The sequence below is a fragment of the Oncorhynchus mykiss genome, chromosome 18 (assembly GCF_013265735.2).
Source record: "Oncorhynchus mykiss isolate Arlee chromosome 18, USDA_OmykA_1.1, whole genome shotgun sequence".
Classification (NCBI taxonomy): domain Eukaryota; kingdom Metazoa; phylum Chordata; class Actinopteri; order Salmoniformes; family Salmonidae; genus Oncorhynchus; species Oncorhynchus mykiss.
In genome coordinates this window covers 47135387-47155621 of record NC_048582.1, presented here as the reverse complement: position 1 = coordinate 47155621, position 20235 = coordinate 47135387, and the positions used below count along the sequence as shown (strand labels likewise).

Genomic DNA, 20235 nt, shown 5'->3' with positions numbered 1-20235 from the left:
ATGGACACATTACAGCCTACTGTTCTATGTCCCATCAGAGTGTTGAAATGATCACTGTTATTTGTCCTCTGGTTGTGCTCTTCATTAAAGAAAGACGGAAACTGATCCACAGTATCCTCCACACAGTCCCTGTTCCACTGACTGTCACTAAGCATCAAAGATCCAATCCCACCCAGGCTATTTATAGTAGGCAATAATTTTGTTTTTGTGATAATCACTGTCCAAGTCAATGGAATAACCTCAGGTGCAGTAATGGAATATGTGGTAAGACCCCATTAGAACTGAAAGTAAATAAAAGTTATTTGTAAATCTGAATCAAGACTACTTTGGTCTCTGTGTAACTGATGTAATTGTGAACAGTATGCTAATGAAACTAGTTGAGCTTGGCACGGGGATGTAGACATTCATCACTGGCAGAGCAGCAGAGGGAAACAGACCTGTTCCCTTCCATTGTGAGCCAGGCAGCAGGAGAATGTGGACAAAGTCCAAGTGTAGGGTTAGCTCCAGCTTTGTCTGCTGATTCAGGTTTTTCCGTCATGGGATAAAGAGGAGCTGAGCTGGGTGGCTTGGCTGGCTGCAGTGGCTAAAGGCACTGAGCAAAGAATATCAGAACTTACCAAAGGGCGTTAAGGGCGCAAATTACAGTATTGACATCAGTATACCAAAAGTATCTTAGGTTTAGTATCTGTATACCTGTGTCAGCCTCTCTGTCCACAATGAGGTCTGTTTGTCCGAACACAGTTTCACCTCTCCTTATTCTTTGACTTTGACATTGAGGTCACAAAGCTTTCCTTTAGTGAACACAGGCATTTCCCTGCCAGTCCCAGCCTGAACTTCACACTAATCAATAAATGGTGTTGAATGATGCTGATTGATCAGGCCTGCCGGGATACAGTCTGGGTGTCTGATTCCAGTTTTGAGCCTATTCCTGGTTTGTACAGTGACTTTAGACATGGCGATTGGAACTGAAGATATCTCATTTGGATTCATCAGACCAAAGGACATATTTCCACCGGTCTAATGGCCATTGCTCGTGTTTCTTGGCCCAAGCAAGTCTCTTCTTCTTATTGGTGTCCGTTGGTAGTGGTTTCTTTGCAGCAATTCGACCACAAAGGCCTGAATCCTCTGAACAGTTGATGTTGAGATGTGTCTGTTACTTGAACTCTGTGAAGCATTTATTTGGGCTGCAATCTGAGGTGCAGTTAACTCTAATGAATTTATCCTCTGCAGCAGAGGTAACGCTGGGTCTTCCTTTCCTGTTGAGGTCCTCATTAGAGCCAGTTTCGTCATAGTGCTTGATGGTTTCTGTGACTTAACTTGAAGAAACTTTCTAAGTTCTTGAAATTTTCCACATTGACTGACTTTCATGTCTTAAAGTAATGGTGGGACTGTCATTTCTCTTTGCTTATTCAAGCTGTTCTTGCCATAATATGGACTTGATCTTTTACCAAATAGGGTTGGTTATCTTCTGTATACCACCCCTACCTTGTCACAACACAATTGATGGGCTCAAACTCATTAAGAAGGAAAACAATTCCACAAATGAACTTTTAACAAGGCACATCCATTAATTGAAATGCATTCCAGGTGACTACCTCATTCCAGGTGACTACCTCATGAATGCCAAGACTGTGCAAAGCTGTCATGTGTAATTTTATCATTTGGGTGTCTTCATTATGTATTCTACAATGTAGAAAATAGTAAATAAATAAAAACCACTGAATGAGTAGCTGTGTCCAAACGTTTGACTGGTACTGTACATGTCACATCAAATAGCCAACTAGTAGAACTTCAATCTACACACAGGACTAAAGGGTTGCACTGGCCCTTTAAACCACACAGCAAATATAGGCTTTTCAGTCGCAGGAAGGAGAGGCGATTGATTGTAGGCTACGGCAAGAGAGCTGCTCTTGTGACCAACACACAAAGGGATATCGAAAATCGCAACTATGGGCGTCAAATTATATTATACCACCGTTACTGCATCCAGAGAGGTGAGATGAAACGGAGATTATTGATGCATTGTATTCTTGCAGGTGGATACATTTCTTATAGAGACCCTTTATGGACCAGTCTGACAGACACACCCAACGAAAGCCCTGTCAACGATCCATCTCAGGATCTGATCAGCATACAATGCGAATTAGGTCAATATTGTAATTGTTTGAATATGTGGAGTCATTGATAATTCAGTCCACCATACAGTCGATCGCAGGGTTTTTGAAGAACGGGTTTATTTGGAGATGAACAAAACGCACCAGGAAATGCAAACTCAACCCGAAAATGTGGACGGAAGTCATATTGTTCAGTTTTATTTCCTTTATCAGTCTGCTTTAGGCGGTAGATCTCACGGGCCTATTAGAATAATGGGGACATAAAGTTTTCGCATTCTGCAACCTACCTGATATAATCGATGCTGGTCTAGACAAATGCAACTGGGTTACTTGTCAACGATTGCGATCGTATACATGCCTACCTACCTGTACGTGAACTATTTATGCTGTCTAAAAGCATTATAATCACACACGCGTTTCGCTTTTAATGGAATTAGTAAAATTGATACAAATGTTGCAGCGTACTTCCCGAGAGTTTGCATTCGCTTACGCCTGGACACAATCAATGTATGCAAATAATCGCGGTGAAACATCTGGTGTCGATTATAGGGGGATTCGTTTTTCGGTGGGCTCTGCGTTATACTGCCAAGTTAGCCATCGGGTCATATAATTAAGGATATTTTTTGAATTGAAGACTTTGAAAATGTTTAGCCATGGGCTATGTAATTTCACCTCTACTAAAAAGCAAGGGATTGAGTCATTCGGTTTGTCCCTAGCCTTCCTGTTTTCTAGAGTACATTTGAATCTGCTGTAAGTAGTGCGCGTTGGTGTGTCTTGCTCATTGAATGCCTGGCTGCAGTTGGTGGGTGACCTAGGCGTGGTTACACATAGCAAACACACCCTCCCAACTTCCACAACCAGACCCAACAAGATAGCGTTGCACAATTGAATAATCAACTACACATTAGATAAGCTCTCTAGCTTTTATAGGCAAAGTAGACTATATCTACTAGGCCGATTTGTCTCAAGTGGTAATGCTACCCATCTATCTCTCTTTAACCACAGACCGTAAACAAAACAGATCTGACTGTTTGGTCCCTGGTACTACTAGTAAAGCTTGAAGCCTTTTCACACTATCGAACCAACCCAAACTTTCATATTGTACTTTTCAGCACTATGTGGAATATACACTGCTCAAAAAAATAAAGGGAACACTTAAACAACACAATGTAACTCCAAGTCAATCACACTTCTGTGAAATCAAACTGTCCACTTAGGAAGCAACACTGATTGACAATAAATTTCACATGCTGTTGTGTAAATGGAATAGACAACAGGTGGAAATTATAGGCAATTAGCAAGACACCCCCAATAAAGGAGTGGTTCTGCAGGTGGTGACCACAGTTCCTATGCTTCCTGGCTGATGTTTTGGTCACTTTTGAATGCTGGCGGTGCTGTCACTCTAGTGGTAGCATGAGATGGAGTCTACAACCCACACAAGTGGCTCAGGTAGTGCAGCTCATCCAGGATGGCACATCAATGCGAGCTGTGGCAAGGTTTTCTGTGTCTGTCAGCGTAGTGTCCAGAGCATGGAGGCGCTACCAGGACACATCAGGAGACGTGGAGGAGGCCGTAGGAGGGCAACAACCCAGCAGCAGGACCGCTACCTCCGCCTTTGTGCAAGGAGGAGCACTGCCAGAGACCTGCAAAATGACCTCCAGCAGGCCACAAATGTGCATGTGTCTGCGCAAACGGTCAGAAACAGACTCCATGAGGGTGGTATGAGGGCCCGACATCCACAGGTGGGGGTTGTGCTTACAGCCCAACACCGTGCAGGACGTTTGGCATTTGCCAGAGAACACCAAGATTGGCAACTTCGCCACTGGCGCCCTGTGCTCTTCACAGATGAAAGCAGGTTCACACTGAGCACATGTGACAGAGTCTGGAGATGCCGTGGAGAACGTTCTGCTGCCTGCAACATCCTCCAGCATGACTGGTTTGGCCGTGGGTCAGTCATGGTGTGGGGTGGCATTTCTTGGGGGGCCGCACAACCCTCCATGTGCTCGCCAGAGGTAGCCTGACTGCCATTAGGTACCGAGATGAGATCCTCAGACCCCTTGTGAGACCATGTGCTGGTGCGGTTGGCCCTGGGTTCCTCCTAATGCAAGACAAAGCTACCCCTCATGTGGCTGGAGTGTGTCAGCAGTTCCTGCAAGAGGAAGGCATTGATGCTATGGACTGGCCCGCCCGTTCCCCAGACTTGAATCCAATTGAGCACATCTGGGACATCATGTCTCGCTCCATCCACCAACGCCACGTTGCACCACAGACTGTCCAGGAGTTGGCGGATGCTTTAGTCCAGGTCTGGGAGGAGATCCCTCAGGAGACCATCTGCCACCTCATCAGGAGCATGCCCAGGCGTTGTAGGGAGGTCATACAGGCACGTGGAGGCCACACACACTACTGAGCCTCATTTGGACTTGTTTTAAGGACATTACATCAAAGTTGGATCAGCCTGTAGTGTGGTTTTCCACTTTAATTTTGAGTGTGACTCCAAATCCAGACCACCATGGGTTGATAAATTTGATTTCCATTGATAATTTGTGTGATTTTGTTGTCAGCACATTCAACTATGTAAAGAAAAAAGTATTTAATAAGAATATTTAATTCAGATCTAGGATGTGTTATTTTAGTGTTCCCTTTATTTTTTTGAGCAGTGTATAATGAGGCCAGTGCAGTACCGCTACGCTCAGTTAAGCCAGGCTCGGCTCAGTAGTGTGAAAACGGTAATGGATCCCTGACCCTGAACTGACCCTTTCCTCTCCCCCTCCAGGTGAAATCTCAGCAAGCGGAGGTGATGAGGATCCTGGAGAGTAAGAGTATCCAGTACGAGCTGATTGACATCTCAGTGGGCGGAGAGGTCAGGGATGAGATGAGAAGCAAGGCGGGGAACCCCACGGCTGTCCCGCCACAGATCTTCAATGAGGACCAGTACTGTGGGGTAAGGATTTGTGAGATCAGACAAACACACAACCACAACACTGTCAAACGGTATGAAGATGGTGAGTATAGACAAAGGTTTTAACTTAAAGATGACATAAGCATGTTATGACCCCTTTTTTATATAATCTCTTCTACTCTGTTTGGTCTCTTTCCTCCAGAACTATGACATGTTTTCAGACGCAGTGGAGGAGGACAAAGTGGAACAATTTCTGAAGATGGCGTGATGAGGAAGAGTTGTGTGCCCCCCCCCCCCAAGGCAGGCCCGTTGACTAACCCCCTGCCCCGCTGGCGGTGCTCACCCTCTTTTGTCTCAATGCAGTGATGAATGCCAAATACAACCAACCAATCAAGACAAACACACCTGTTCCCACCCCGCTGGACTCTTACCTAACCACTGTTAATTGAATTGTTTGTTTTATACGGGCACTTATTATGCTCCCTCTGCTTTCTTCGTCATTGTTTCCCTTTGTGGTCCTTCCTGGTCAGGACCTGGGTTCAAATACTTTAAAATCATTTCAAGTACTAAAGTCGTGTTTGATTTAAGCTTTCCTGTTGCAATTGAACCAATAGAAAAGGCTAAAAAGGCCAAACCCCACCCACCTGGCACTCCATGCAGACTAAAGTAAATGCTCAAAGATTGGGAATGTTATTTGAACCCAGGTCTGCCTGGTCCGACGTGTTCATGTCACTAATCAGTCTTAGTCTGCTCTGTGGGATCAGTGGAACTGCCCAATCTAGATGTGTGGTAATTAGGTCAGGTAATCTGGGCTGCCAACACGTGATTAATGAAGATCCACTAATCCAGAGGCTAACATTTACCAGGAATCTATGTTCATGATCGTTCCCTTGCCCAAGAGGAGAATTGTACTTTTTTTTTTTTCTTCACCGATTGGTCTTTAAAACCGTCACCACAGATCTGATTGGTCTAAATGCAGCCCATGTCGAAAATAGGGGGGCCATTTCAGACCAAACAATGCTTGGTTATTATCACTTAATCTTATTAACAGTGTTTGTCTTTTCTTTCTTATCTGGCCTTCTTGACTCGCATGATGTTCATTTCGACAGACGGAAGCCATTTTGATACATACTTGGGCCTACTGTAGGTGACAGTAGTCTGGAGAATGAGGAAGCCAACAATCACAGAACCTTAAAGAAATGTGAATTGTGGTAGAGACAGAATAAGTTAATTGGATTCTACTTTGGTCCAAAACATTTCAATGCTTAGCAGACTAATGGTGTCTGGTCCATGCTGGAAAAGTGACTCCACTGTGGAAAGTTATACAGAAGATGGTTAAAACAGACAGCATTCCATAGTGTTGAACTTGGTGCCAATAAATGTGTTTTCCCGATGGATACAGTCAGCTTTGACCTCCCAATATAGTCTTATTTTACTCTGTTAATGCATTCCAAAGAGAATGGCCTGATCCTCAATCACTACTCTTCCAGAAATAGACATTTTATGGGACATTGTTTTTACACTGTTACTGGCACTACAACTGTACATCCTTACTATAAGAGAGCTGAGCTTGAGTACTAGAACCCCTGAATTTACAATCTGTTGACTGTTTTTGACCTTCAGTCCTGATTTAGCTGTGAAGTCCCATCTCGATCCAGCTTGAAGATGCAATAGATAACTATGCACTTAACTCTGCCTCATACTTCCATTGTTGTACTGACTCTTGGCTACTGAGTGGGAAAACAAATTGTTTCAGACTGAACTGACTCATTCTCAGCCTTAGATAAAACTCACTCACCACATGAGGATGTTGAAGGCCTTTTAGTGCTTCAAGTGTCTACTACTCTGCTGGGTTTTCTTCCATGGGATGTTGTGAAAAACGTATGTGCCGTTTCATATGTAGAGTCTCACATCTTGTTCATCGTTGTAAAAAAAGTTTTAGAAAAATATTGCCTCTCCCAATGTAATCCCTGCACTTGAGTATACCTATCACTATAACCCTTGGTTCCACACAGGAACAGGTGAATTCGGGCAACGCGACACCACACGCATATTATATTTGGGTATGTAGGTGTGGGACCTCTACTTTGCAATGGCAACATTAACAGACCATGTTTGTGCACCGTTTTGTCAGTTGACGGTGGTAGATGTCTTATTGGTTCACTATCAACTAAATGTTGAACGTTTCATGTCTTTCTCTTTGAGCTCCTGCTTTGCGTTTTGGGCCAAAATAAAGAAAACATTTAATATACAGAATGAGATGTCTTCCAAGAAGATTGTGGAAAAAGAGTCAAATAAAATGGAATGTCTAAGTCTATTTGTGTTTTGCTGAATTACAAGTCTGATGGTTTAAAAAGCGAATTAAGTGACTCAGTTTAAGTTGATTCATTTGGAAGTGTGTGTTATGAACAATATTGTACAATAGTATTACAAATACAGTTGCAAAGCTCTCAAAACAAAGGAAAACAGTACATCTACAGTATATACATCAGTATATTGATTCAGGGGCACTGTTCTTCCAGATCACATATCTTGATTGAGACATCGCCTTTCCATGTGCAGTTCTCTCCATCTCATTGAGGAATGTTACAGGGCCTTGTTCATCCTGCTGCTGCCCACTCTACACAGTGCCAGTCTGTAATTGACAAGTACTAATCTGCCCAACTAAACTCCACCCCCAATAAAATGGAGACTGAATATTTTGATTCTTGGTGGACAGTGAGTACAAATGGGGATCAATGTGCCACGCTGTGCAGGTTTACAGATAAAAAAAGCTCAACATATACAGTATAGAAAACTAGCTTATTAGTTCCAAACCTTTATTCAGGTTTTGCCCATGACCAAAAACATGACATAAAGTTGAAGTCAGAAGCTTACATACACCTACACTCATTCACCTCCGTTTTCCTCCAAACATAATGTTGGTAATTACGGCCAAACAGTGCTAGTTTTGTTTCATCAGACCAGAGAACATTTCTCCAAAAAGTACAATCTTTATCCCCATGTTCAGTTGCAAACCGTAGTCTGGCTTTTTAATGATGGTTTTGGAGCAGTGGCTTCCTCCTTGATGAGCGGCCTTTCAGATTATGTCGATATAAGACTCGATTTACTGTGGATAGAGATACTTTTGTAGCTGTTTCCACCAGCATCTTCACAAGTTCCTTTGCTGTTCTGGGATTGATTTTCAGTTTTCGCACCAAAAGTGCATTCATCTCTAGGAGACGGGACACGTCTCCTTCCTGAGCGGTATGATGGCTGCGTGGTCCCATGGTGTTTATACTTGCATACTATTGTTTGTACAGATGAACGTGGTACCTTCAGGCGTTTGGAAATTGCTCCCAAGGACAAACCAGACTTGTGGAGGTCTACAATCTTTTTTTTCTGAGGTCTTGACTTTCCCATGATGTCAAGCAAAGAGGCACTGAGTTTGAAGGTAGGCCTTGAAATTCATCCACAGGTACACCTCCAATTGACTCAAAGGATGTCAATTAGCCTATCAGACGCTTCTAAAGCCATGACATCATTTTCTGGTATTTTTCAAGCTGGTTAAAGTCACAGTCAATTTAGTGTATGTAAATTTCTGACCCACTGGAATTGTGACACAGTCATAAGTGAAATAATCGGTCTGTAAACAATTGTTGGAACAATGACTCGTGTCATGCACAAAGTAGATGTCCTAACCGACTTGCCAAAACTATAGTTTGTTAGCAAGCAATTTGTGGAGTGGGTGAAAAACGAGTTTTAATGACTCCCGACTTCAACTGTACAATCAGACTGCTAAGAAAATGCATGATGGCTAAGTAACAGGTACAGTGGCTTGCAAAAGTATTCACCCCCCTTGGAATTTTTCCTATTTTGTTGCCTTACAACTTGGAATTTAAATAGATTTTTTAGGGGTTTGTATCATTGGATTCATACAACATGCATACCACTTTGAAGATGCAAAATATGTTTTATTGAGAAACAAACAAGAAATAAGACAAAAAAACTGAAAACTTGAGTGTTCATAACTATTCATCCCCCAAAGTCAATACTTTGTAGAGCCACCTTTTGAAGCAATTACAGCTGCAAGTCTCTTGGGGATTGTTTCTTTAAGCTTGGCACATCTAGCCACTGGGATTTTTGCCCATTCTTCAAGGCAAAACTGCTCCAGCTCCTTCAAGTCAGATGGGTTCTGCTGGTGTACAGCAATCTTTAAGTCATACCACAGATTCTCAGTTGGATTGAGGTCTGGGCTTTGACTAGGCCATTACAAGACATTTAAATGTTTCCCCTTAAACCACTCAAGTGTTGCTTTAGCAGTATGCTTAGGTTCATTGTTCTGCTGGATGGTGAACCTCTGTCCCAGTATCAAATCTCTGGAAGACTGAAACAGGTTTCCTTCAAGAATTTCCCTGTATTTAGCACCATCCATCATTCCTTCAATTTTGACCAGTTTCCCAGTCCCTGCCAATGCGAAACATCCCCACAGCATGATGCTGCCACCACCATGCTTCACTGTGGGGATGGTATTCTCAGGGTGATGAGAGGTGTTGGGTTTGCGCCAGACATAGTGTTTTCCTTGATGGCCAAAAAGCAACATTTTAGTCTCATCTGACCAGAGTACCTTCTACCATATGTTTGGGGAGTCTCCCACATGCCTTTTGGTGAACACCAAACGTGTTTGCTTAATTAAAAACATTTTTTTATTTTTTTTGGCCACTCTTCCGTAAAGCCCAGCTCTGTGGAGTGTGCGGCTTAAAGTGGTCCTATGGACAGATACTCCAATCTACGCTGTGGACCTTTGCAGCCCATCTCTTGGCAGGTTTGTTGTGGTGCCATATTCTTTCAATTTTTTAATAATGGATTTAATGGTGCTCCGTGGGATGTTCAAAGTTTCTGATATAAAAAAAAATCACAACCCTGATCTGTACTTCTCCACAACTTTGTCCCTGACCTGTTTGAAGAGCTCATTTATTTAACTAAATACATTACTTCTGAAGGTAATTGGTTGCACCAGATGTTATTTAGGGGCTTCTTAGCAAAGGGGGTGAATACATATGCACACACCACTTTCTGTTTTTGATTTTTTTGAATTTTTTGAAACAAGTAATTTTTAAAATTTCACTTCACCAATTTGGACTATGTTGTGTATGTCCATTACATGAAATCCAAATAAAAATCATTATAAATTACAGGTTGTAACGCAACAAAATAGGAAAAACGCCAAGGGGGTGAATACATTTGCAAGGCACTGTAGGTGTAGGAAAAGCAAAAAGACTCTTTATCAACACATCCATCTCACGGGGGGAAGAGCAGGAAACCACTGAATTTGCTCACACTATAAAAGTTGTTTTCTCACATGTGTTATGATCAGTGGTGATTTTAACATGTAAATCTTGGTGGGGCAAACTCCAAACTATTTTTTAAAATACATGCCAGAAAAGTCACAACACAACACATTAATTGCACTTTAACGGTGACAAAAAGTGCCCACAAACTGTTACGGCCTATATAAAGCTGCCCCAACAGCAGAGCTTTCTTTTCAGCACCATGGAGTGAATCCTTACCACTGCTACACCTGGCTATCAGCGAAGCTCAGTGCTTTCTGTCTTGGTGGGGCAGCCTGTAGAAAATACGTAGCGTTGGGGTTGGCAATGTTCTTTAGTTGCGCCGTGATTGGCTCAGTGTTCTGTCACCCAAGGGGCTTGAATATTCGAGCTCTCCCCGTACATTTTGCGGCGACGTAGTGTCCTCATGAATGACAGAGCACTGAGCCAATCACAGCGCAACTAAAGCACATTACCAACCCCAACGCTACGTATTTACCACTGGCTGCCCCACCACGGAAGGCAATGAGCTAGGCTGAAACACCTGCATTTTGGAGCTGCCTTATTGAAGAAAGCAAAAAAGAAACAATGTTTGTATGCGGCTTTTTAAACTAAATTATTATTTTTTTGCACATTGTTTGCAAACTGATATGTGAGACATATTAATGCCAAAATAACATGCAAACAGGCAACAATAAAACGTGTTTAGTTTTTTTTTTAGGTAAACAGGTGGGGCTCAAAAGAGCATGACGAGTTGTCCCTGGTTGTGATGGGAACACGGGTGTGACATGAGAATAAAGGAAGTAAGAACAACATTACACTCCTGGCTGCTTGTAATCGTTCAGTGTACAGGGCCTGACATTGACACATGATCGGGCACAGGAAGTTAATAATTAAAGCCCACTCAGCGTTTTCTGTTCAGGCTGTCCTCTATGTTGACAGGAACAGAGCCGTGGGTAGACATACACAGCATGGCTCTGGATGGGAACTGGCTATAAACCTTATCTGATGCTGCACATGTGTCCATCTAGTGGTGGAATGATAACAGTACAAATATCCAAGACTCATCCATGTTTTTGAAATTGTTCATCTATTTATCTACTATTTAAGTATTAATCCTACCACTTGGTAGGTCAAATAAGATTAAGACAAAAATATAACCGCAACAAACATGAAGAAGGTGAAGAAGCCGGATGAGGAGGTCCTGGGCCGGTTGGACGCACTGCCAAATTCTCTAAAACGGCTTTGGAGGCTTATGGTGGAGAAATGAACATTCAATTCTCTGGTGGACATTCCTGCAGTCTGCATGCAGATTGCACGCTCCCTCAAAACTTGAGACATTGTGCATTGAGTTGCATTGTGTTGTGTGACAAAACTGCACATTTTAAAGTGGTCATTAATTGTCCCCAGCACAAGGTTCACCTGTGTAATGATCATGCTGTTTAATCAGCTTCTTGATATGCCGAACCTGTCAGGTGGATGGATCATATTGGTAAAGGAGAAATGCTCACTCATAGGGATGTACTCAAAAATGTGTGCACAAAAGTTGAAAAATATGTTTTCTGTGCATGTGAAAATGTCTGGGATCTTTTATTTCAGCTCGTGAAACATGGAACCAACACTTTACACAGTCGTAGAAAAAGTACCCAATTGTCATACTTGAGTAAAAGTAAAGATACCTTAATAGAAAGTTACTCAAGTAAAAGTGAAAGTCACCCAGTAAAATCCTACTTGAGTGAAAGTATAAAAGTATTTGGTTTTAAATATACTTAAGTATCAAAAGTAAATGTATAAATAATTTCAAATTCCTTATATTAAGCAAACCAGATGACACCATAAAAAAAAATGTAAGGATAGTAAGGGGCACACTCCAACACTCAGACATTATTTACAAAATATGCATTTGTGTTTAGTGAGTCCAAAAGTTGTCAAAAATATAAATAGTACTTTAAAGTATTTTTTACTTACAGTTGAAGTCGGAAGATTACAAACACTTAGGTTGGAGTCATTAAAACTGGTTTTACAACCACTCCACAAATTTCTTGTTAACAAACTATAGTTTTGGCAAGTTGGTTAGGACATCTACTTTGTGCATGACACAAGTCATTTTTCCAACAATTGTTTACATACATATTATTTCACTCATATTTCACTGTATCACAATTCCAGTGTGTCAGAAGTTTACATACACTAAGTTGACTGTGCCTTTAAACAGCTTGGAAAATACCAGGAAATTATGTCATGGCTTTAGAAACTTCTGAAAGACTAATTGACATAATTTGAGTCAATTGGTGGTGTACCTGTGGATGTATTTCAAGGCCTACTCAAACTCAGTGCCTCTTTGCTTGACATCATGGGAAAATCAAAAGAAATCAGCCAAGACCTCAGAAAAAAATTGTAGACCTCCACAAGTATGGTTCATCCTTGAGAGCAATTTCCAAACACCTGAAGGTACCGCGTTCATCTGTACAAACAATAGTACGCAAGTATAAACACCATGGGACCACACAGCCGTCATTTCGCTAAGGAAGGAGACGCGTTCTGTCTCCTAGAGATTAACTTACTTTTGGTGCGAAAACTGAAAATCAATCTCAGAACAACAGCAAAGGACCTTGTGAAGATGCTGGAGGAAACCCGAACAAAAGTATCTATATCCACAGGAAAACTAGTCCTATATCGACATAATCTGAAAGGCCGCTCAGTAAGGAAGAAGCCACTGCTCGAAAACCGCCATAAAAAGCCAAACTACGGTTTGCAACTGCACATGAGGACAAAGATCGTACTTTTTGGAGAAATGTCCTCTGGTCTGATGATGGAAAAATAGGCCTGTTTGGCCATAATGACCATCGTTATGTTTGAAGGAAAAAAGGGGGAGGCTTGCAAGCCAAAGAACACCATCCCAACTGTGAAGCACGGGGGTGGCAGCATCATGTTGTGGGGGTGCTTTGCTGCAGGAGGGACAGGTGCACTTCACAAAATAGATGGCATCATGAGGAGGGAAAATGATGTGGATATATTGAAGCAACATCTCAAGACATCAGTCAGGAAGTTAAAGCTTGGTCGCAAATGGGTCTTCCGAATGGGCAATGACACCAAGCATACTTCCAAAGTTGTGGAAAAATGGCTTAAAGACAACAAAGTCAAGGTATTGGAGTGGCCATCACAAAGCCCTGACCTCAATCTTATAGAAAATTTGTGGGCAGAACTGAAAAAGCGTGTGCGAGCAAAGCCTACAAACCTGACTCAGTTACACCAGCTTTGTCAGGAAGAATGGGCCAAAATTCACCCAACTTATTGTGGGAAGGCTACCTGAAATGTTTGACCCAAGTTAAACAATTTAAAGGCAATGCTACCAAATACTAATTGAGTGCATGTAAACTTTTACTCGGATTAAATGTCAGGAATTGTGAAAACTGAGTTTAAATGTATTTGTCTAAGATGTATGTAAACTTCTCACTTCAACTGTAAGTCCTTTACAGCACTGACTTTACATGTTGCATTTTCAGTTTTGTTCTGTGTATTACAACCAGGTATAAGTCAATAAAAAAACGACTGATTTAGAAGCTGAGTGGAATTGACCTCATCAAGCCATGCAGCAAATACATTTCACTGCTGTGTGATTCTGTTCACACACAGGCACTTCCTCAATTTGTATTGGTTTCAAGTAGGCCTAGCCTGTGTTTTACGAGAGCAAAAACAAACAGTTGAGTAAGAGTCTTTAGTAAGAAACTCATCAAGGTATTCAGAAAGAATACTCTTCAAAATCCAATGGTAAATCTTACAGCCTGGATTTAAAGTATTCACATAAAAATACCAGGTATCCAACTAAGAATACAAATGTAATTATTCTGTGAAGGAGGATTTTATATATTGGGTTCAGGGGCCAATAACAATGGGAATACAACACAACACGTGAAAATCGGACCAATAGGAGGCGGGTTTGAAATGTGTGAAAGCCTCCCTTTATTCAGTCTGTAAGAATAACAATCTGTAAAACAGCAAGGAAATCTAAGGGCAGAAACGCGTTGGTTTTACTTTTAACATAAAATAAGCATTTGTATCATTGTACCGTTCTTCAAGAGTTGCTGAATTTCATTTTCATGGGTGAGATAATACAATGTATATGAAACGCAAATTTAACAACTTTGCAAATATATTTTTGCCATTCAATGTAATATCCAGGTTTATGTTTTTTGTTGTTGTTGCCAGTAGTGCAACCAAATCTAAATTCCAGGTTGCACAGCAACATATTGGGAGTATGGGAGCCCACAGTACCAGCAGTGGACATAGGAGGGCAGTGATGCACGCTATTCATAGTATTTGTCAATGTAACTGATAGAGAAGAAGAGTTCATTCGGGAAGCTGTCTGTTTTTACTAACGATAATTGGACTGTCAAACGTTTCTGTCACAATATATATCAAGGTAACGTCAATTCTTGGCATGTTTTGATAAATAAATGTTCCAGTTTGTGGCTGAGGAGGCAACAAGCCTGACGATAGTTGAACAACCAGATATCATACCAACATTGGCTAACTAGAGACAGTCAGTTTCGCTAGCTAGGTAAGCTTGTCATTCTTCTGTAAATATTGATGGCAGAAATAATCCCATTCCTGAATATAAATGGGGACTGTAGAATGAAAGTAAACTGGACATGTAGGACTTCCTAATTTACATTTTTGAAGTTTAGTGTCTTTTACTGTAACAAAAGTATCTTAGCCATGTGGCTAGCTGACTGGGTTGGCTAGCACAGTATACCAGTATCTTTGTTTTTAGCTAGCTAGATAGATCCTTTATACTCCAGCTTGAAACCGTCTTTATGGTCGATGTTGTTAATGGACAACACGTCACGCAAGCGACGTATGTAGTTTGCAATTCCTTCGAACAACTGTCTTGTCAATAGTAACCTAAAATAACCTTAGTGAGAGAGTTGAGATATTGGGTGGGTGCAGGCTTTTGCTCCAACCAAGCAGTGACCTGGTTATGTTCCGAATGCTTTTGAATCAAGTGTGCTACTAACTCTGTCAGTGATGTCACATCTTGACTGGGGTATATGTGGATGGAATTTAGCTAGATGTTGAGGAATTAAGATCATACTGTAGCCCGACTGGGACCCGGTCCAGCGACTGTCAAACAAACACCTTAACAGCTAAGCAAGGAGGTCAGAAAAATTGACGAGGTCGTTAGGTATTGGTTAAAGGTTGCTGCATTATCCCCTTCCTTCAGGAGACCGTGTCCCCACTCTTCTCTATACCAAGTCCCTCACATGTGTACACACCTCTCCGATGGCCATCCCACTTTGGACACCAGTGTAGCAAATTCAGGGGGTCACCCCGACCTGGACTCTAATGCGGGTCCAGCGACTGTCAAGCCAATACCTTAACTGCTACGCCACGAGGTGCGAACCTGTTGACGAAGTTGTTAGGTATTAAAGGCTGCTATAATATGTTTTGGTCTGTTTCACCTGCTCCTCAGAGCCCATGAGAAGGAGATGAGTGTCCCAGACTACATGCAGTGTGCTGAGGACCATCAGACAGTCCTGGTGGTGGTCCAACCTGTGGGCATCGTCCCTGAGGACCAGTTCTTCAGGATCTACAAACGCATTGCCTCTGTGGCCCAGGTCAGCGTCCATGTGTACTAGCTATAAGTCTGTCCTAAATTACACCCTGTTCCAGGGCCCGCTCTGGTCAAAAGTAGTGCACTATATAGGGTAGCATTTGGGACACACATAGGCCTATGTGTTATTATTTATTGAAATACGTAACCCCCGGCAAACGTATTTGTTTTTTATGTGAATGTTTTATCCTTGGATGCTGATTCTCAAATGATCCCTATTTTGTTGTGTGTTTTGCCTTTTCGTGCCATTGAAACGAAGGTGTCCATCCGGGACTCCCAGCGGAACCTCTATATCCGTTACCGCCACCACTACCTCCCGGAGAACAACGAGTGGGGAGACTTCCAGACACACCGCAAGGTTTGTGGCTTTTATTGTTCGTTTTTTTTTATGTGTCCTGCACAGCAGCCTTTCGCAAACCTCTCCTTGGGGATCCGCAGCTGTTCCATGTATTTGAACTATTTCAGAGTTAGCATACCTGATTCAACTAATCAACAAGTACTTGGCTACATGAATTACAGTAGTTGTGTTAGTTTAGAGCTACAACAAAACGGTGAAACGTCTGGAGGTCCCAGAGGAAAGTTTTGAGAATCTCTGCTCTACAGTATCTGTGTCTTTTTGTCCTGTGCAAGAATTTCCTCTCAGGAATAATAAAGACCTGTCTGTTTAGGTGGTGGGCCTCATCTCCGTGACGACCTGTGGTTCGGCTAAAGAGTGGCCCCAGACGTTGGACCGTTTCCACAGCCAGAAGGAGGTGTTCGGAGCCACACTGTACGACTCACGGCTCCTGGTGTTCGGGCTGCAGGGGGAGATAGCAGAGCAGCAGAGGACGGATGTGGCCTTCTACTCTAGCTATGAGGACTGTCCCAATGTGGAGAAAAGGGTGGAGGACTTTGTGGAGTCCATCTTCATTGTGCTGGAGTCCAAGAGGCTGGATAGAGCCACGGACAAGTCTGGGGATAAGATACCACTGCTCTGTGTTCCCTTTGAGAAGAAAGACTTTGTGGGGCTGGACACTGATAGCAGGTGAGTTGTCTTTTCTTCTGCACTCTATTTGGGTTTTATAGGTCTGGACTCATCCACATTTGTTGCTGCCTATGTAATATTTCAGCTGTTGACTGGATTTGGAACCAACAAGATAATTGGTTATTAAACACTTTCTATGTGCCTGTACTGTGACTGCAGAATGTATAAACAGAGTATTAGTTTTACAATTGATAAAATGCCTGAACACTATATTTGACAAGTGTAGCCTAACATGCTGACCACACCGCTCGCGTTACGTGCGCGGCAAAATAAATGTACACACACATGTTATTCAATCATTGGACCCACAGAACTTGGTTCTATTTGTGACGCTTGACATGCTGCAAGTCCCGCCTCTCGTCTCCTCATTGGTTTTTAGGAGCATACACCAACGTAGGTAATTTAAAATATGAACTGAGGTCCACACAACAGCCCAGTCGGTGGCGGTCATGCACCTTAAAGTTGGTTGCCAACCTCTATATAAAGTCTGAAGAAGAAGCCTGAAGGAGGAGAGATTAATAGAAACTCGGTTTACCCCTTTATCTGTGGATTAAGTGTCGGTGTAGAGGACCTTGTGCATTTCATGTAAAATAACAACCCAATGTTTATTTCCCAGGACAAATTAGCTAGCAACAGCAAGCTAGCTAGCTAAATTGCCATAAGTGTTTAATGCTTTTTGACCTGTCCCCAAATGAATATAGTTGGTTCAGAGTTAATCTTGACATTTCAACCTGCGTGTCCTGATCACGTCTGGAAGGACAAAGTGAATAAGTGGACAATGGCGCATGCGGTGTCCTCAGCATGTGATGGTTGTTAGATGGTTGTTTCATGATTGTTACAAGGTGATGGTAATTACACTAGCAACATAGCAACATTGTTGTGCTAATGTTTGTTATGTGGTGTTGGAAAAATCCTGACCTCAGTGTTTCTGATGTCCATTGTCAAGATAGCGTTGTCATTACATGAATGTTGCTAAGGACAACAGTCTGAACCTTGTGTGTTTGTTTCCTTGTTTATTTTTGTAAAAAAAAAAAAATGTTGCTTCTTTCCTTTTTTTTCTTTGTGTATCTTGGTTACTTTATTTGTCTTTCTTATTTTCTTTCCTTTCATACTGTCCTGTGAGTTTATTGTTGGGTGTGAAAAGGTGAGACGCTGTTAGACAAATTGCTTTAGTTATTAAGTCCATCCCATGTTCCATCAGCTTAAGCTCCGCCCCTAAAGGAGACACTGCCCAGGCCCTACCTCAGTGTTCTTGTGCATGGGTTCATAGCTTAGATCCAAACTCATCGCTCCGCTCAACTCTGTATGAAATAGAACCATAAGAGTTCAGAGGGAGCTGATAGTTTGGACGTGCAGAATACATGACACTTTCGGTGACTGAGGCTTGTGAAGGTTTGTCCAGCCTTTCAGGAACTTGATGATTGGGAAGGTTGTGTCACGTGACCCGAGCATGACTGGGTGAATAAGGTCTACTCTGATTCTTCACACATTCTATAACATGGATCTCACGTCTTCTATATTCTGCTGCTACTACACTTTAACATGGATCTCGTATATCCGTGATTCATGGACGGATGCTTCAACTTTCGCTAGGATTATTATTGCACCTACTTATTGAAGCATGACTTTCAATATGGTGTCAACGTCCTTCTCAGCAGACCATACAAAATGTATTGCTCATCATTTAATTTCACAAACTAAGCTAACAAATGGTTACAGGCCTACTTTTTTCAACTGAAAAGTTTTGGCCCAACTCATTATACTGAATTTGGACAGTATGAGCTATTGTACCATTAATTCACTAATAGAATGGAAATCAACCTCATTTAGCCCCATTGACACAGCATCATGCTCTCTAGGTTAAACAATGTTAGGTGGGTTTGACCCTTGACCTTCCCAGTATCTCAGGCTCCAGTAAAGATTTAGACAGAGGTCTTGCACTCGTATTAAACTGGCCCCTGTTTTTCTTTTGTTAGAATGAGAAACTGGTGATGTCTGCCCCCTCTTCAATCCTTGTGTGTTTAATGTGCAAGACTTCAGGATCAGGGTGGGTCTGGTTATTTCTCTCTATTGGGTTCTCCCCTCCCAAAACCCTGTCTCCCTTGCTTGTGCTGTCCCACCCCACACGCACCCCCTGTAACTGGTGAGATTCATTCAACAGCGAGTCTCCTCTGCTAGCACCCAATGGTACCTGGGTAAGAAAATACATTATGCTAAAATGAAGACTTATGTTTGGGAGACCGTACGAATGAGAGAAGACAACGAAAGAGGATTTTTGTAAAAAGGACTTAAAAAGTAAACCCTACTTGGATAATTGTTCGCTGTAACGTGGACACAGTTGTAGTGTCTATGGATATCTCTACGACATCTGACACTCTAGTTGATGTTTCCCTCCTCCTCCTCCTCATTTAGGCACTATAAGAAGCGTTGCCAGGGCCGTATGAGGAAGCACGTTGGGGACCTGTGTTTGCAGGCAGGCATGTTGCAGGATGCCCTGGTCCACTATCACATGGCTGTGGAGCTGCTCCGCTCCGTCAATGACTTCCTGTGGCTGGGGGGTAAGACATGGCTCCTCCTCTTCCTGTTCTTTTCTCAGATCCCAAAAAGCAGGGTTGGAGACTCTGCAGGTTTTTGCTCCGACCCTTCTATAACACACCAGGTTCTGTTAATCACCTGCTCACCATGACCTTGAACCAGATGAGGATCGGAGTCAGGTGTGCTACAACAGGGTTGTAGCAAAAACCTGCCAAGCCCAGTAGTTCTTTAGGAGGGCGGTTCGCCACCCTTGCCGTACATACAGAATGCCCTTTAGAAATACTTGTTATGATACTCTGTTTCATTGACACATCTCCCTTGTGTTTTGGTTCTCCAGCTGCGTTAGAGGGCCTGTGTTCAGCCTCTGTTATCTTCCACTACCCTGGAGGAACAGCAGGGAAGGCTTCTGGACGCAAACCCAGCCTGGCACAGGGCCAGGGACAGGCAGCCGACGCAGGGAAGAGACACCGGCCAGGTAAGCAGCACTCCTCTCTCTGTGTGTGAGGCTGGGGGTGGTCTTCTCTGCGGGGATGTTTGTGATGGGGCCTGAGGTGTACAAGCAGTGAAGGGGTAAAATGTGTTTTGTTGAACCTTTTGTTTGGCCAGGCCAAGGAGGAACCGGGTCCGGGGGGGGGGGGGTGCTCATTTAATTAAGACAAAAAGTTGTGGAAGATGTCCGGAGGTTTCTGAATGAGCTGTGATTTTATGACCGTTGGAAGGAAGAGATCTGTGTGGCCCAA

The 20235-nt window shown here is 42.6% G+C and overlaps 2 protein-coding genes across 5 annotated transcripts in view; both read left to right on the top strand.

Moving 5' to 3' along the window:
• The first annotated feature begins 1844 nt into the window (after window positions 1–1844).
• LOC110496386 (SH3 domain-binding glutamic acid-rich-like protein 3) lies at window positions 1845–7330 on the top strand. Its single transcript, XM_036952951.1, has 3 exons — window positions 1845–1994; window positions 4888–5055; window positions 5216–7330. The coding sequence occupies exons 1-3, from the start codon at window positions 1950–1952 to the stop codon at window positions 5279–5281; spliced, it is 279 nt and encodes a 92-aa protein (XP_036808846.1). The 5' UTR covers window positions 1845–1949; the 3' UTR covers window positions 5282–7330.
• A 7276-nt stretch (window positions 7331–14606) lies between these two features.
• trappc9 (trafficking protein particle complex 9) overlaps window positions 14607–20235 on the top strand; it is a 283555-nt gene continuing 277926 nt past the window's right edge. For 2 of the 4 annotated variants that reach the window (XM_036952948.1, XM_036952947.1), the window contains exons 1-6: window positions 15583–15718; window positions 15796–15940; window positions 16196–16294; window positions 16605–16960; window positions 19373–19518; window positions 19833–19970. In XM_036952948.1, the coding sequence (XP_036808843.1) occupies window positions 15669–15718; window positions 15796–15940; window positions 16196–16294; window positions 16605–16960; window positions 19373–19518; window positions 19833–19970 (934 nt within the window). In that variant the 5' untranslated portion in view covers window positions 15583–15668. The other 2 variants (XM_036952949.1, XM_036952950.1) reach the window with 2 other exon arrangements.

Coding starts and splice junctions, on each gene's coding strand:
- LOC110496386 (XM_036952951.1), top strand. CDS start 1,950: ATGGGCGTCAAATTATATTATACCACCGTTACTGCATCCAGAGAG. Junction 1,995..4,887: donor CCGTTACTGCATCCAGAGAG/GTGAGATGAAAC, acceptor CTCCCCCTCCAG/GTGAAATCTCAGCAAGCGGA. Junction 5,056..5,215: donor ATGAGGACCAGTACTGTGGG/GTAAGGATTTGT, acceptor TCTTTCCTCCAG/AACTATGACATGTTTTCAGA.